This window comes from Acyrthosiphon pisum, chromosome A2 (genome assembly GCF_005508785.2).
Source record: "Acyrthosiphon pisum isolate AL4f chromosome A2, pea_aphid_22Mar2018_4r6ur, whole genome shotgun sequence".
In the NCBI taxonomy this organism is placed as follows: Eukaryota; Metazoa; Arthropoda; class Insecta; order Hemiptera; family Aphididae; genus Acyrthosiphon; species Acyrthosiphon pisum.
The window spans coordinates 100,144,552-100,162,084 of record NC_042495.1 but is presented as its reverse complement, the minus strand read 5'-3'; the positions used below and the strand labels follow the sequence as shown (position 1 = coordinate 100,162,084).

General features: G+C 29.4%; 1 protein-coding gene across 7 annotated transcripts in view; it reads right to left on the bottom strand.

The window, feature by feature from the left end:
• The window catches only part of LOC100166947 (cAMP-specific 3',5'-cyclic phosphodiesterase), a 519,645-nt gene that overhangs the window by 11,284 nt on the left and 490,828 nt on the right, over positions 1-17,533 (bottom strand). For all 7 annotated transcript variants that reach the window (XM_029489182.1, XM_029489181.1, XM_029489179.1 and 4 more), the window contains one exon: positions 16,397-16,461. In XM_029489182.1, the coding sequence (XP_029345042.1) occupies positions 16,397-16,461 (65 nt within the window). The remainder of the gene's footprint in view (positions 1-16,396; positions 16,462-17,533) is intronic.

The window sequence follows — 17,533 nt, the reverse complement described above, 5'->3', positions numbered from 1 at the left end:
GTAATATATTCTCAAAAACTGACTCAAAATATTAGCAAGATGTATACGATTTTCGAAATTCAGGCGAGCTAATTTGCAGGTAGTCGAAAACATGAATTGTATAATATTCGCACCACATTTAAAACATATAATATTTTTGATACTGCCTACTATATTACGTCTCCATAAAGTGTATAGAGTTTAAGTCTTTAAGATATTAAAAAATGCAAAGATTACAAACATAAAATATTCTCAAATCAAATTCACTCTGTGTAGGTAAAATTATATTATATTTATGGTTACTCGACCAGTGGATAATGAGACGTTTCCATCTCAGGTAAATATTAAACATATTAACTCAAAATACGATAAATGACGAATCTGTGTACCTATATAATAATAATTAATATTGTAGTTGTTAATTAAAAAAAAGTTATTATTGTCATTCGAGTCGTCGAGTCTTGTTCACCGTGGTCGCTTCAACGAGGGTAGGTTCCGACGAAATAACCAAATAGGCACCTACTCGGTAATATCGATTACATGGATACTAATTGTTGTGCAATTTACCAATACTATTTTAGGCTATTTACTGTAATTAAAATGACATAACTTAATTTTGTTGAAAATTATAAACTCCCGCAATTATAGATATATATTGCTGGAGCATTAATTGTTACAATATATAGGTAAAATGTTAATACAAATTGAAAATCTAGTATTATCGAGGTAACAGGTAACATTTATATAATAATATTGGCTCTTAGTTTTTTAATAAAATACGATATTATAAAACGTAATATAATAAAATAATTTATTGATACTACATAACTAAATAATTATCATCGTTTTTTACAATACGCGACTTATCGATTTTGTGCCTCTCTATACATAAACCTACAGCCTAGCGTCGGTGATGGGAGGTCGGGGGTGGGGGTGATATTGCAGAGGACCGGGGTATACATGAAAATAAATTGCGTTTCTATTTTCAATCGCATGACTACAACTACAACAACAGTACATCACAAACACTATAGGTGTATATATTTTATTGTATACACTTTAATGCAAGCTGACCCTGCTAACATAACATCTAAACGATTCTTCTTATTTACATAATAATATATATAGATGTATAGTCGGTATACGTATCGAAATGTAACGACCAACGCGAGACTATATTGTATATTATTCTGTTTTCTTCGCGATAAAGTAAATAATAAACGAATGGTGACGTATCAATGCGTATTGCTATAACAAACGATATCACACCTGTCACCGGGTACACGCGGTATAATATAAACGGAAAACTTTGACGTACTTTAACAATCGTGTTTTTGTAAAATATGATAATATAATTAATACTTTTGAGCGTTTATTGTTGTCGTTTAACTTAATATTACACGAGGCCTAGAACGAGTGGGAGCACGTCTGGGCACAGCTATAAAATTATTAATATCAAACAAACACTGCAATGTGTGGTTTATTATTTTAATGATGAATGTTCGAAACGTTTAATTATTATTGTGCTATATACAATAATAATTTGATATTCGAATATTCTGTACAGCGAACGCTGTAGTGTACACTGTATACATAATATATAGTTTCATTTGTATATACTACGTACCTATTATTACCTATATATTTAGGTTTCATAACGGTGAAATCGCAACACGAGAAAACCGATATTAAATTAATGTTTGATCAAACGGACAATAACAATACATTATACAATTATGAACGACCGCAGCTACACAATACCAACCTCATATTGAACGGGGTGGTTCATTAAGCATCCTAACCTCCATCTTTTTTCGTTTGATAATGATTTTATTCAAATTCTGATGTTTAGAATTTTTATGTATATTTAAGGACCATATTTTCAAGTCAAATCAATAAAAAATGTACTGTCCTGTGGTGATACAAGCTTATTTTTTTCAAATAAGATCCAAACCTTGACAAATAAGTATATTGTAAAATATTTAGCAGATATTTTTTTGAAAATTTTAATTGAACCTCTGGTTTAGTATACAGATGTCGATGACCACGCTTACAGAATCACCACGTATGCAGCTACAGCAGAATGTGTGCAAAAATAACTTTCAACGTATTTCAACGATATACTTAATAATATAATAAACTATTATTTATAATATCTATACATAATAATAATAAACGTACGCGTGAACCACTCTGTAGTAGAGTTTAAAATACGTTTTATCGGTTAATCGTTGTACTTACTAATTCTTTTTTTTAAATTTTTCTTCTTTTTCTGATAAACGTAATATCAATAATGTTTATACATACCTTTGATCTGTGCCGCACTCTGCGAAAGCAATATACATCGTACGTCATATACATCTTATGTTATATACCACCTGCAAACGGAATCTCGCGCGGTATATCGAACTTAAATCGGCAGCGTCTAAAATCAAATTTCGCTTTGTATTACGACCGGCAGTGGTTTCCACTGCATTGTGACGTGTAATATAATATTATTATACATTCTTCGTTTATTTTACCGTAACCCCAAAGTCGATCAACATTCGCAAGATAAATAAAAAGAGGTGTATGTATAGAGGAAAGACGTTTACATTGAGCCCAACCACAGTAAAAATAATTGTTTAGCAGAGAACCGTTTGAATAAACATAATATTATTGTGTTTGCGCGCCCGTCGGCCGTAATGCTGCAATATGTATGTAATAACCTAAAAGATATTTTGATTTTTAAACGGACGTTAAAACAAACGAAACCAACCAGCCTACTTTTATTTGTCTGATCGATATCATCCTGTCAAGTTTAATACGCGGTATATTATTATTATACCAAATTGTAAGTATATACAATCAAAAAATATATACCTATTATAGTAGTATGGTTACCTATTGTTCCGAACAATTAAAAAAGTTTGTTTTCTCATCATCATCAAAATAAACAACGTATTTTTTTTTAACAAAAGATCATATTCTATTATACATATTACTTGTATTTATAACCAGTGTTGAGATAGCTTTATTTCGTTTTTGTGTTTTTTAATAATTTTTAAAGACACTTTAAAAATAACATGTATTTAACTGTTGTTTTAAGAAATTAAATTTTTTAAAATTCTAAACCTTACTTGTAACCTGTAGGTATTGCAGAATATTTTGAATATTTTTCACAAAACGTAAGTAATTAAAAAAAAAATAGTGCGCTACTCCACTTTTCTTATCATAAGCCTAATTTTAAATATTTGATATTTAATTGTATACCTACATCGAAAACTTTAAGAAAATATTTAGCTGGATTTTGTGGAATTCAAAAAATGTTAACTATTCAAAGAAGAACCCTAAAACAACGCGGCACAGATTGTTCAGATTCATAAAAAAAAAAAAAAAACAATTTAAAACGCACGGACATTTATTAATATTATATATTACATTGAAACTTTTAACAACTTTGACACACACATAAAAGTGTATGCGGAATCAACTGCAGCAGTCTAACGGCGTACCAAACATACAAACATTATGATAATATATTATATACCTGGAACGTATATTAATTACCTATATACAGATAGAGTTATTTATTGGCATATACGTATTAGATCGGACGTTCCGGTGAATCCACTGGAGCCAAAAGGGTTTATCAATTTAAGGTTTATTGTGCACTTAGCCCGGTGGCACTACATTAAACTTGAAGCTGTTATATATATATATATATATATATATATATATATATATATATTATTATAATAATAATAGGGTATATGGCTATAAGCGAATCCCACCTATTTAATCACGAGCGCCCCCCCCCTCCCCCGAAAATCTTGTCCAAGAGACCATCGGGACACACAATAATTGTCACTGTTTCGGAGTGGCGGCGTTGGGGGCAGTCGCCACTGTGGCGGCGGCGGAGTTTACACAGCGGCTTCCGGTTTATTGATCCACCTTAGCTTCCACCTCCACCTCCGCCGCCGTCGTCACACTATCATCAGCCATCACCGTCGACGTCACGGCAGACAACGGGGAAGTAAACGAGATCTGCAGTCGACGGAACGAGAAGGAAAAAAAGCTCGTGTTGTCGATTTTCCGATGAGACTATATAATATATAAATATAATTTATCATAAGACGAGTAATCCAAACGAATGTCGTTTTAAAATAATAATTACGAAGGTGGTCAATAATAATAAAATACATATTGGTATAGTATAAAGTTACTATATAGTTATGTGTTGTAAAAACTTTAATACCCCTCGGTATTTTGTATGCATACCGACAACATTGTCTAACGAGTCGCACTTTAAGGTGCTTACAAATCACTTAGGCAACCCTTAAGAAACGTTTTATCATGTTCAAATTCCAAATAATAATTATTATTTTCCTCCAGAATTTAGAAGGTTATTAATAGTGAGAAAGTGTTAAATTATGCGTCTCTATTATTATCGAAAATTATTTTTTCAAACATTTTTCTTGTGAGAAGAAAAATTGTATATGTTTTAGAAATGTTGTGTAATTAACAGTGTTGGGAATAGATAACTAATAATTTATCTAGATAAAGATAAAGATGACTGTAATCATTTTTATCTAGATACAGATAAAGATAATTATACTAAATTTTATCTAGATAAAGATAAAAATTAGTACATTTTTATCTAGATAAATATGACATAATTTCATGTTTAATTTTGAAAACATTCAGGATACTTACTTGAGTCTACAGGTAAAAAAAAAAATAATTTAAAATTTTTTAAAGCAGAGGACAGAGGTCGTACAGATCGGTTAAGCAATAACTAAAATACCGGGAATTCAAATAGGGTTTTATAAATATTAAATTATTATAAATTACAATTATTATAATATTATTATGCTTGTGAGTACAATATCCATGAATGTTGATTTACTTTTGTCGGTTTAAAGCAATAGTTATTTTTCATACTTTGTACACAATTCTATGAAACGGGTATCAGCTAATGAGACCATCATCATTCGGTGGTGGCTGGTGGCCGGCGGGTAGCAGGGATAGATGTTTTTCCTTTTGCTATTATTAGTTGTTCTTACAGTCTTACCTACTACGAGTGGCGCCGAAGTCCAAAATTTTACCTATGACATTAGACACCTCCACATAAACATTTGACACTCACCTATTTCTTATAATTACATTACCATATACCAAGTATAATTTTATTTTATCTATTAAACAAATTTTCATAAAATAACTATAGAATAACAAAGGTGACCCCCAAACTACTAAAATTACCCATGACAATTTTCATAGGTAAATATATATTTGGACGCCACTGCCTACTACATGCCCATTACATATTTCTATTTTTGGGTTTTCTCATTGTTTACGATGTAAAACTCCAGACTAACAATGAATGTTAATAAATATTAAAATCATGGTATTATAATGCATATTACTAAACGTGTTTTCTATGTAATAGATGAAAAATAGAAAAATGTAAAAATAAAATAATAAAAATATTATAATTTTCAATTTTTTTTTTTAATTCATTTAAATAAATTATCTAGATAAGTACTCATAGATAACTAGAATTTTATCTAGATGAAGATAAAGATAACTGAGTAGAAATTTATCTAGATATTTCCCAACACTGGTAATTAATGATACAGTATATTAATGAAATTATGAATTGAAATAAATGTCTATGATTTTAAGATAGATTTATGCTGGGTGTCTTCTTACATCAATTTATTTACGCAATAACGGAATAAGTAGGTACCTATCTTAATTTGAATAAAAACTTTTTGCGTTGTGAAATTTAGCATCAATTCAAGGCCAAAACGCATTCCCCAAGGTATACAATGATTTCAGACAAAATTCTAGTACATATACGACATGCATATTATACGCACTCTTAACCTCAATAATAATAGTTTATTCAACTGAATTTTTTATTAGACGAAAAAATGAATAAATCTTTACCTATTTACATAAAAAAAAATAACACAACGGTGCGCGCGTTATTCTTCGTGTGATTTTTGTCGCGCGCGCTCACTAAGTCTTGAGAATATATATAATATTCATACACACATTCTATATATATATAAATGTAATATAGTTGACATACCGTCCTATTGCCCATTACGAGAAAAAAGTAAAATAAATAAATAAAAAGCTTTGAGTATAATACAACAAAGTTCTTGCCAGTGTAAGACCGAGTTTGATGCGTTACATTTGTGCGATCGAAAATATTATTCGACGATAGCATACGTTTTCATAAAACTTTGTGCTTACCATATATTATTTTATTGTACCTATATACTTATAAGTTATAAATGTTATATAATGTACTACGCGCGAATGCAGATAATTCGTAGACGACATTACGCGTTCTCTGCACGACGAATCAGCTCAAGGGTAAAATAAATCCGGATTACGTCTCTGTCGAGAACTTTGTGTGTGCATTCGTTATAATATATTTCTCATGGTACAATAATGGTGTACATACGGGTACGCCACTTCGTAGGTATATGTATTATGTATACTACACGGGACATTTAAATAATTTCGTTTTATTGTAAATCGAGGAGACGGAGGAGAGGACAAAAAAAAAAACACAAACATTTCGACCGATCCATTTGCCAAAACTCTCACACGCGAGGCGAGCGGGTGTCGCACCTACGTTTTTTTTTTTTTTTAAATCGTCAACAAAGGACTTGTCCGGACGTCCTGCAAACGTATAGATACATGGTTTAATTCTGAAAGTTAGCATGAAAATTTTTTTTTTTTAAACGTACATACAAGTAGGTTGGGTTAACCTACCACGCGTATTATGCCTTACGGTACCCGCCATAAAGGCAAAGTATATTATACGGGTACTTCACCTTTGTGTTTTGTTGGTCGGAATTACCGTAATAATGAATATTTTGATCGAACTCGTATAATAATAATGGTTTTGCGGCAAATGCTATTATATAATAATATAATATACATAATATTATAGTGTGTGACCTTTATCAAACGAAATTTTTGACTGGGTCCCAAAACTTGACAGACCTTTTAGATCGCTCGGCGTGTTATTTAATAAATTCACTTTGAAACTTTGGCGGAAACCTCAGCAATAAGTTTACGGTAATTCAATAATCACACAATTGTCAACAATTTACGACTGCAGGCTGTGAGTCTTTTCGAAATAACGCGACAAGCTTTCCAACTCACCAGCACACAAACTATAATAATATTACCACCTACCTAGCGAAAGCGCATTTAACGGAGATTTATGTAGTATTTTGGTATCAGTGTGTGTTAAAACCGCGCTGTGGTTGATTAAACAAAAGATTAATTATTATTATTGACCAATATCCAATGTTGATTTGGGGCTTCGTGATTGTTTGTGAATATCAATTTTACAAAACGCATTTGAATATAATTAAAACATTTAGGTAAATTCAAAACAAATCCCTGAAACGAGTTGAAATTTATTTCATTGAAGTTTAATGCGCGTATACCGATGAATACTGCGTTTTTGTATGCGCTCTGCTAGCTTGTATTCATAAATTATAAATTTAAACTAAAACGTTTGAGTTTTTACATAAGTACCTGTATATACGTGCTTACTTGAATTTCCCATTTCAATTTTTTTTTTTTATAGAGAAGGAATTACAGATTAATTATTAACTCGACGCATTTTGATTCATCCGAACTGTATTTTTATTGGTTATTAACAAATAATACTAATTTTTTATATTATACTAATTGATTCATCAAGATTATGACGTGTAAAATATGTCAGGTATATCAACAATAACATAATAAAAGTATTTTAACTGAAACGTGAATATTTGTACTTGAACATTAAACTATATTAAATTAACATTAATATTGTATATATCATTATATTAGATATGATGCAAAGCGATTGATGACTGTATATGAAATCATTTTTAAGAATGGAATTGGAACGTATTTTTCTCTTGTATTATATTTAAAAAGAATCTGAAAACGTGAAAAGATACTTAAAGAAAATTCGCTACCTACATACTTAATATAAAATTTAAGATATTTAAGTTTTTTGTTCACAAGGGACACTATAAAGAGGTACGAATGGGTCCCTCTATATATTATATGACGTATACCTGTATATACGAATGTGTTATTTTCGTTGGCTGAAGTATAATATAACTGAGAATTCTTCTATTGTTAATATAACTCTCCGAAAATAGAAGGGCTTTTTGTATAAAAAATAATTGGCTCTGAGCTTCATATTTTTTACCATGGATATTCAAGGATGATAATATAAAATGTTCAGCGACTATTTATAACATACCTCACAAAGGATTTTAATAACTCAAAAAGTAACATCAAACTCGTTGACACGAAAAAAAGGGGAAAAAACAATATGTCATATGCATGTTCAGTTAAACATTGTGTAGTAAAGTTAAGGCCAATACGTCATATTATTATTATTTTAGGGGTTGTTATAATGAACGTTCGCAGGATTAAAATGAGTTTCGAAGGTTCATTTTAACTAGAGTCGATCTTTTTGAATCGTTTGTTTTGATTACCCAGACTTCGAAAAGTTCGAATAAAAATGGGCTACGATAATCGAATGTCCATTATGTACATTTTTTTGTTGGGAAACACTGATATTGAAAGGGTAAATCCTGCGGAGGACATTTTCTATTTTAATGAGACTTCATTGAGTGGCATTATGTTTGCCTATATAGGTAGTGTTTCGGATAAACAGTGTAAATAAATTTATATTTTTGAGTTTATTTGCGAGAAAATATTATACATTCGATTCGTAAAATATAAAATATGAATGAAAATAAAAAAATAAATAGCGTACAGAATAGCGTCATAAAAACGTCAGGGTTGAAATAAAATACGATTGTTCTAAAATCAATAATCTGTATTTTATTGTAAAAAAAAAAAAAAGTCGAGTAATAAATTAATAAACTATTTTATGGCAATATAGTTAATTACACCGAAGCTAAATTAATTGCTAAAATAAATTCAAATAATAAGGCAGTATTTCAGTACGATTTCAGACGATATATCTACCTAAAATATTAAAATTATTTTTTGACATAATTTTTTGTTTCATCAATTATTTAAATGTTTATTTATAATTTATTCAAATAATACAGTTGAAATGTCGAAAGGATTAACTATATTATGGGATATGGATCAAAAGTCAAAATTTCGATCAGTGTGATTGATCGATGACGTCTCACGGGTTGATCGCTACCACAAAACTACACGAAATACAATATTATAAACAAAACATTGGGAGGGAGTAATCACACTTTAATCATCATAATTTTATTTGACGTAAAGGTCCGTCAGTCAGAGTTAAAAAAAGAAAAAATGTTCAAATATTCTAGGGAATAAAATTAATGTGCTACGTTGTGACAAAATAAAATCACTCTGTAGAACACAATATCTACGACAAATTAGCAGACAGAATTCAATTCGGTTTTCACGAGTTGTATACGAACGCGTAAAAAAAAACAATAACGTACGTCATATGCAATTCCGCGGGCGCCGTGTCAATTAAAATCTATTCGTATGTACAACACAAACAAATTCACATATTATTATAGCACGCGCGTAAGAATAATTATTTTTCAACACTCAAGTCCACGTGTATTTATACGTAGTTTGTATCATATGAACCATGATGATGAACGCACGGCCATAATATTATGGTACATAATAATATGTAAATAGGATTCAGAATTTGTGCGTATGGATAGAAAACTAGAACTGATATCACACGATTCAAAGACAAAAATAGTACGTTTTCGAAATGTTAGTAAGTCTATTTCTTTAGGGGAAGGGAATCTAGAAATACATACGTACTAAGCCTCCTCCCCGTATACTGTAAATTATATCATAAAATGTACGCCTAAATATGCATTGAAAATGCGTAGGGGTACGACACGAATAAGAGTTGAACATTTGAACAGATCCGTTTTAATAGGTATGAAGCGTACTGAATAAATAAAAGTTGTTTTAAAATAACAATTTAAAGCTTTCTCAAATAAAACAAACAATTTATTATACTTCTCGTTATTCGCTAATATGCAATAAATGTACTTTTTATTTGATTTTGTAAATAATGTACTACGTAATTTATCGCATTTTCCGTTTTCCTTTTTGTGGGAAGAAAACAAATCAATATGGTCTTATGAATATCCGAATTATTAGCTTTTTCATTAAAAAAAGAAACATATATATTTATATAAAGGTATGAATACTAAATTATCCAATTTAGTTTATTGAAATGGAACTGAATACGTTTTTAATATTAATTTGATGTATTGTCTGAATGCTATAATATAAAGCATTTGAGGAAAAAAAATAATTTTGAACTTGCTAAAGCTCTCACTCTCCGTAATTCATAACACAATAGTGTTGCTATTTAATTATAAACATAGCATTAGTCTTATAATTGAAGAGTTATTATACAAAGACTAATTTATGACTTAAACTTAAAATTATGATTCGATTTAACAGATTAAAAAATTTAAATAGTGTCATCGTGGTAATAATATAATCAAATATGAGCTTGCTATTGAAGTACCGCGAATATAGTATGAAAGACGATAGAGACCATGAGATAAATGTACGATCTGTTCATCAATTTTAAGGCTGTTTTTGTTCGAATACTGATAATATATAACTATTTATAAATGCAAGCCCACTTTATGATTTTTCTTTAATCTACATAATCTTTTTATATATTAAGTGGTCACACAAAGAGGTAATATATTTCAATGGAGTGCCAAAATATGAGATTGCTCGAGTAGGTACTCTTTTAATCGAAAAAGTGTGTATACGTTTGCAAAAAAGGTCAAATATTAAATAAGTATTATCTATATAGGTATTTTGTAAAATACAAAAACTATTATAAAAACGAGCATCGAAAAGGCCGATATTTCCAAAGCGATCCCTCCATTGATACCCATACCGTAATCGGTCTCGTTTGTTTCTGCCTCCATTCATTTATTGATACATTTGGTATAAATATGTATATTATACACTGCTATGGTGATATAATGTATATAATATAATAGTATATAAGACACAATCTAACGTCGTATATGATCTTTGTGAAATGCACGAACTTCGTGGTGTAAACACAACACTCGGCCGTCGGCAATGCGAAATTATTTCGCATAGTATATGTTCTTAATAATAATATTATGATTACTATAAAAAACTCGTCGTTTTAGTTTCTTCAACGTTCATGTGGCGTAACATATCAAATAAGTATACGGGGTGATTCACCAAGCATACTCACCCCCTTCTTCATTTTTAATAATGCAGTTATTCAAAATTGATTTTTTGTAATTTATTAACAAACTCAAAGTCCATAATTTTAAATCCTTGAGATTTTTTCTACTACTTATTTAAGGGGTGTCATGTAGATATACAAAATACTGTTTTTCAAATGAGAACCGGGGTTTTTCTACTGTAAATATTTTAGCGGTTATTTTTTTAAGAAAATTATGGCATATCTAAATCAAAATGTGAACTTGTACATTTCAGTTATTTAACTTTGTGTACTAAGGATAATATATCAATGATAATGGGTTTGGCTATGGTGATTTGAAAATTTAAGTGATTAATATTGATAAATCTATCAATACTGATAATTTTTAAAAATGGCTTAAGTATTTATATAATATTTAGTAGGTAGGTTCCTTATTAGATGTCTATACTCCGGCCCACGAGAGTCCATATGTCAGAATGCGTCCGTCACTGCGCATGGGCACGTAGCCGAAGAGAGGGAATGGCATCATGGTGGGAGAAAACAGACGTCACGTATTACTATATGAATGCGCGGTTTACGTGTGGACTCTCGTGGGCCGGAGTATAGATCTAATATTACATGTATTTTTTATATTTGTAAAACTATTTGTATATACTATAATGTTTAGTATAATCATTTTAATAACTGAGGGAAAACCCGTTTTAATTTTGATTTAGGTAGTTCAAAAAAATGATTCACTAAATAATTTACTGTAAAAAGAGGGTGTCTCTTGTAAAAAATATAAATTTGTATCAACAAGAAAAAAAAATTCAAGAATTTTAAAATATGATGGTCTTTGAGTACTTATAAATTTAAAAATTCAAAAAAATTTAAATAATTTGAGTAAATTAATTTTAAGTGGATAAATAGGGGTGAGCATGCTTGGTGAATCACCTTGTATATGTATAATAATAATATAATGATTGTCGACAATATAGCTTCTTGATTGTGTGTTATATTATATATATATATATATATATATATATTTGCAAACGATTTCAATCTCGTTACTACAAAGCACGCTCATTATGCATATATTTCGAATGAAATGAATACACCTATGTGTACTATATCGACATAACAAATAATACGTCTCTTGCAAAATTGTATTTATTTTATCTTACGCGCACGTGTAAACGCTCCAACTGCACGATGCCAAGTTCTCAGACACAGAGACTATACTTCTGATAGGAATTGAATATATTTTATTTTATTCATTGAGAAATTATCCGGTATAAAAGATAATATTATTATAAATTTACTTCAATGATAAAATATACGACGAAATGAATAGTAAATAAGTCATCGGAATAGTTATAAGAAAACGACATAATGAAAGTGTGCACGTGGTATTCGCCTAAGAAAACCCCTAAAATAACACGTGGCCATTATATTTTTAACAACATAAGTAATGGTAAAATAAAGGTATGAACCTTTGTTGTCATGCGTATCATATTATATTCATATAATATGCCACTAAAAATAACCACTTGTAAGTTTAAAATCAGCGTCTTTTTTTTTAATATCCTATATTTGTTTCATTGTAAATATTGATTATTTAGTTTTTAAACCTTACAGGGCACAAACACCTACCTAGCTCAGAATCAGAAATGAAAAAAAAATACTACTATGCTATTTTGTCTGATCCATAAAAAATTGCGAGAAAATAAATTATAATAATATTTAATATTACTTTTACTATGCCTAAGCATCTATGTAACGATAACGGATAAACTATAACGTATATTGACTAATGAAATCGTATGAGATTTTATTTTTCCATCATTTACTTATTAGACATAATATTATAATATAATCTAATTTATTTAACAACAATTATATAATATATAAAATATATTAGGCAAGTACCTAGGCGACCTGCACGTTATGTTTACAATTCGTAATCGTGGGACGTGCGTGTGACGTTTTAAGGACGTATTCGAATGCAATTCACTATAATACACATGTATACCTATATCAAATATTTATGTAGATAGTAATATGCATATAAATATTTAAAACAGACAAAAAAAAAGTTGTTCGAGAACTCGTGCCTGAGCGTAGAAAGATATATAATTAACATTATATAATATTATTATTTTAACAAAATGTTGATATGTAATTTCTGTTTGTAGTACGAATATGCCCAATTTCATATTATGCGCATTAAAGTCAGTACAAGTCGAAATTCGTACAGTTATTTTTAGACGTGCTAAAGGATTTACGATTTTTTTACACAACTCATACGTATTTCAAGTCGATCGGATGTCGAGAGATCTGCGGTCGTAATCAAAGGACAAATACTTCATGCACATTTTACAGTATTATTTTTACAAGGTGTTCCAAATATTGTTTTGTAACAGACTGACAAAATGGTTGCAGAATATCACGTAAAGGAACAGCACAATAATCCCCAAATTTGGAAGACTCTGTACCCTACCTAAATAATATATAAATTGTACTGCACCTACTGTAAGAAATTGACATTTGAAATCGAAATTAACGCTGGTTAAAAAAATAATAAACTTATAATGTGAAACACATGAGCATTGTAAAATGACCTAAAATACAAAGTAATATCATAATGATATGATATTATAATATAATATAAAATATATTTTATCAAAACAAAACAAAACTCTTTCGAAAAAACTTTTATTTTACAACGCATACTGCAGCAATATAACACAATAAAATAATACTCTATAAGATGTGCAGCCATATAATATAATATAATATAATGTTGTTTTCGAAAGCTCTATACCTACGTGTATTATGGGAATTTTAAAACGAAAAGCGTACCCATCGAACATGATTTTATCACGGCGCCGAGAAAAAAAATTTTCACTCGAATTGAAAACCTGACTATATATGACAAACTATTCAACAATTTTAGTAAGGCGAACATATTATATACAAACACATCATAACGAAATATAAAATATATTGTGTGCTGAGAAACTTCAAAGGAATTAAAACGAATCCGTTTTACGGTTGGCAGAGTATTATACTCGACAATTCGATGGAAATAGCATAATAATATAATATATATATATATATATGTACCTACTGGATTAATGATATAAAATAAACATATTAAAAGTTCATTGCGCGTGCCCATCGACCGCCATAAATCTTAATTATACCTACAAAATAATTTTTTGTACGCGTTTTATAGATAAAAAAAATACTAATTACATCCATAAAATATAAGGTAAGTGATTTTAAAATGAAAAACTAAATTCATATCGCTTCGGTATTTCTACAGATGAGTTATGCGGAAAAAATAAAATTATAATTTGCCGATGACAGTAGTAATTCGATGCCATCCCACGTTATTGCATTTTGTATAATATACAAACAATTTATTTATTAATTGTATCAATGAGCTAAAAACAAATTAAACAAATACACGAGCAAACAAAGAAAATTGCTACGATTAAAATTTGTATTATTTCTCAATATTATAAAATAAATAGTAGTGTATACTGTAACTGCAGCAGCGCCACTTTATATTAATTAACGAGAAAATAATTTATGTGTAAACTATTTTTTAATATTTATTCGTGAAATAAATGGAATAACAAAGCGGCGTATATACAATACTATATTGTATAATATATAGATAGGTAGGTTTATAAAAACAAACATATTAAAAATCTGAAATAAATGTATTATGTTATTACAAAACCAAACCAAGGCAATTCCAATTAAATATCATTTGAAATAAATCGCTCTACCGAAGAAATATAATTCGATATCGATTTGGAGAAATAATAATAAATAATACGACATGAAATAAATTATTTTCATTTTATAAAAAACATACAACAAAATTGTTAGCAATGCACTTGTCATTGTTTTTTTTTTTTTTGCTTGCTACACGATTAAATGAAATATAATTTATATCGACCAATGCACTTTTGCGTACATATATTGTATTCCGAATTTTAATTGAATACAATACACGAATTTTAAACTTATTCTGCACAGTATAAGTATCACAGTATAATCAGTGTACACATTATTTTGACACCCGTCGTTCGCGATTCACCGAGAAGGATTGCCCCCATTTTTCTTCGATTTTATGAAATCATTCAAGATTTTATGTTGACAATTTTTAAATATAACTAAAGACCATTTTCGGTCTTGAAAATTCTTGACATTTTTATACTATACTTAGGAGTATGTATACTGTCCTATGGATATACGAACTTTTGTTTTTCAAATAGGTACCCCGCTTTTCTACTTTACATTATTTAACCAATCATATTATTATATTATCCAAGTATAAAATAAATACGCTAGATTCATTATTGCGTCTACTTTATATATCTTTAAAACCATTTTCAAGAGTATAATTTTTGGTATAAACATTTTAATAACTGAGAAACCACAGGTTTGAATTTGAATCAGGGTACATTCAAATTATCGAAAAATTTGTCCCCTAAATAATTTACGATAAAAATGGCGTTCTCATCTTTTAAAAATTGAAATTTGAATCACCACAAGCCTGCACTCTCTACACTAGTGTGAAAAAAAATCAACAATTAGAATAAATTCATTAATAAAGGCTACTACCATTTTAGCATGGTTAGTGAATCACTCTGTATATAACACCGTTATAGTATGCGTAAAATAGAAGCACCCATCACAATTATTGTGATACGTTGAATACATGTAATTACTAATTGATTGTTTGATAATCTTCTTTGGCGCACAAATATTATTATAATAAAGTCGTACACAGTTAAACCCTGAGCACAATATTATATATGAGAAATTTATATTACTAATAAAAATTAATAAACATGATGATAACAATTATGATAATAATAATAATGTACGCGACTGTCGCGCGTTTCCACTATCTACAACATGAATCGATAATAAGCTAAAGGTTAGGTTGACGACACGCAGTACCTTTATAATATTATATATTATTAACTCATTTGGGACGGTTATTTTTTTAGTTTTATTTCAAGCTTGACATTTGCGCGCTACTATGTCGTATTACCGGGAGCTTAAAAATTGAAAATTAAAAATTAAAACCATAGGACGACGAACCTATACATATTTTATTTTTATATATTAATAAATTATATTTATTTTTATATTAATATTAATATGGAAAAATCATTTTACCTCCGGGATTGACAACTCGGCTTTGTGGAGTACTGTTGCCCGCGGCGCCTGATGATCTCCGAGACCTGTCAAAAATAAAAAAATCAATTAACTATATAATATTATTTTATGATACTGTTCATCAGCTAATAATCCCAACGTACGCCGTATTGACATTATATAGATCGGTCACATAACTATACTGTACGTAACATAATATTATTATATTCGTTAAAATTTCCTACAGTTTTGGAGTGGCGAAAAACCGATATATATATTATAAACACCGCTCGCTCTCATCAGAACTTGACGGAATATTAATATACAGGGTGGAAGATATGACAAGCAATATTTTCAAATTATCCATACATACCCTTTATTATGTGATTTACGTAATATAGAATAATAATAATAATATTGATTTTCTACATGCGAAACCTCAGTGACGAGTCTTTTAGTTTCCCTCTGACAATGTATCAGCTGCTTATCAACTGTATACATCGTTCTACAGCACTATGTAAAATATAAAAATGAGCAAACACTGGTCAAGAATAATTGTACTTTCGACCGCGTGTATATGAGTAATAACTTAATTAGACGATTTGCGTCACTCATCTCCTATACTAAATGTCATTGCCTCTCTCTCACTCTATCTCTCTCTGTCTGTCTCTCTCTCAGTGTATTATATAAAAATAATATTCATATCGGTTGGTCGTCTGCTCATTTCTCAAAACCACTGAAAGTATGTCATACGCTTGAAGAATATTGACTTCAGAACACAGATTTCTATATAGTAGTATAGAACTCTGTGCTTCAGAATGACCGGACGATTCCAAGAAATTATTTGTGAAAATATCGATAAGAAAAGTTTTTTTTTCAAGAAGTCAGTGAACGATTATTGTGATGTAAAAAATAATAGTTATAGCGAGAATAACAAGTAATAACTGATAACAAAACTAAAAAAATGAAAGTCAATTTTTAAATTCTTTTTATTTTTGGACCAGGTAGGTACACGATTTCTGTACGACGTTAAAGCTGAAAAATACGTGTCGCGAAGAAATGTAATTTATTAAATATTCCACAGAATTTAATGTTATAATTATGCTAATAACCTTAGTACCCACCTATATGCGTACCTATCTATTCATACTACCTAAC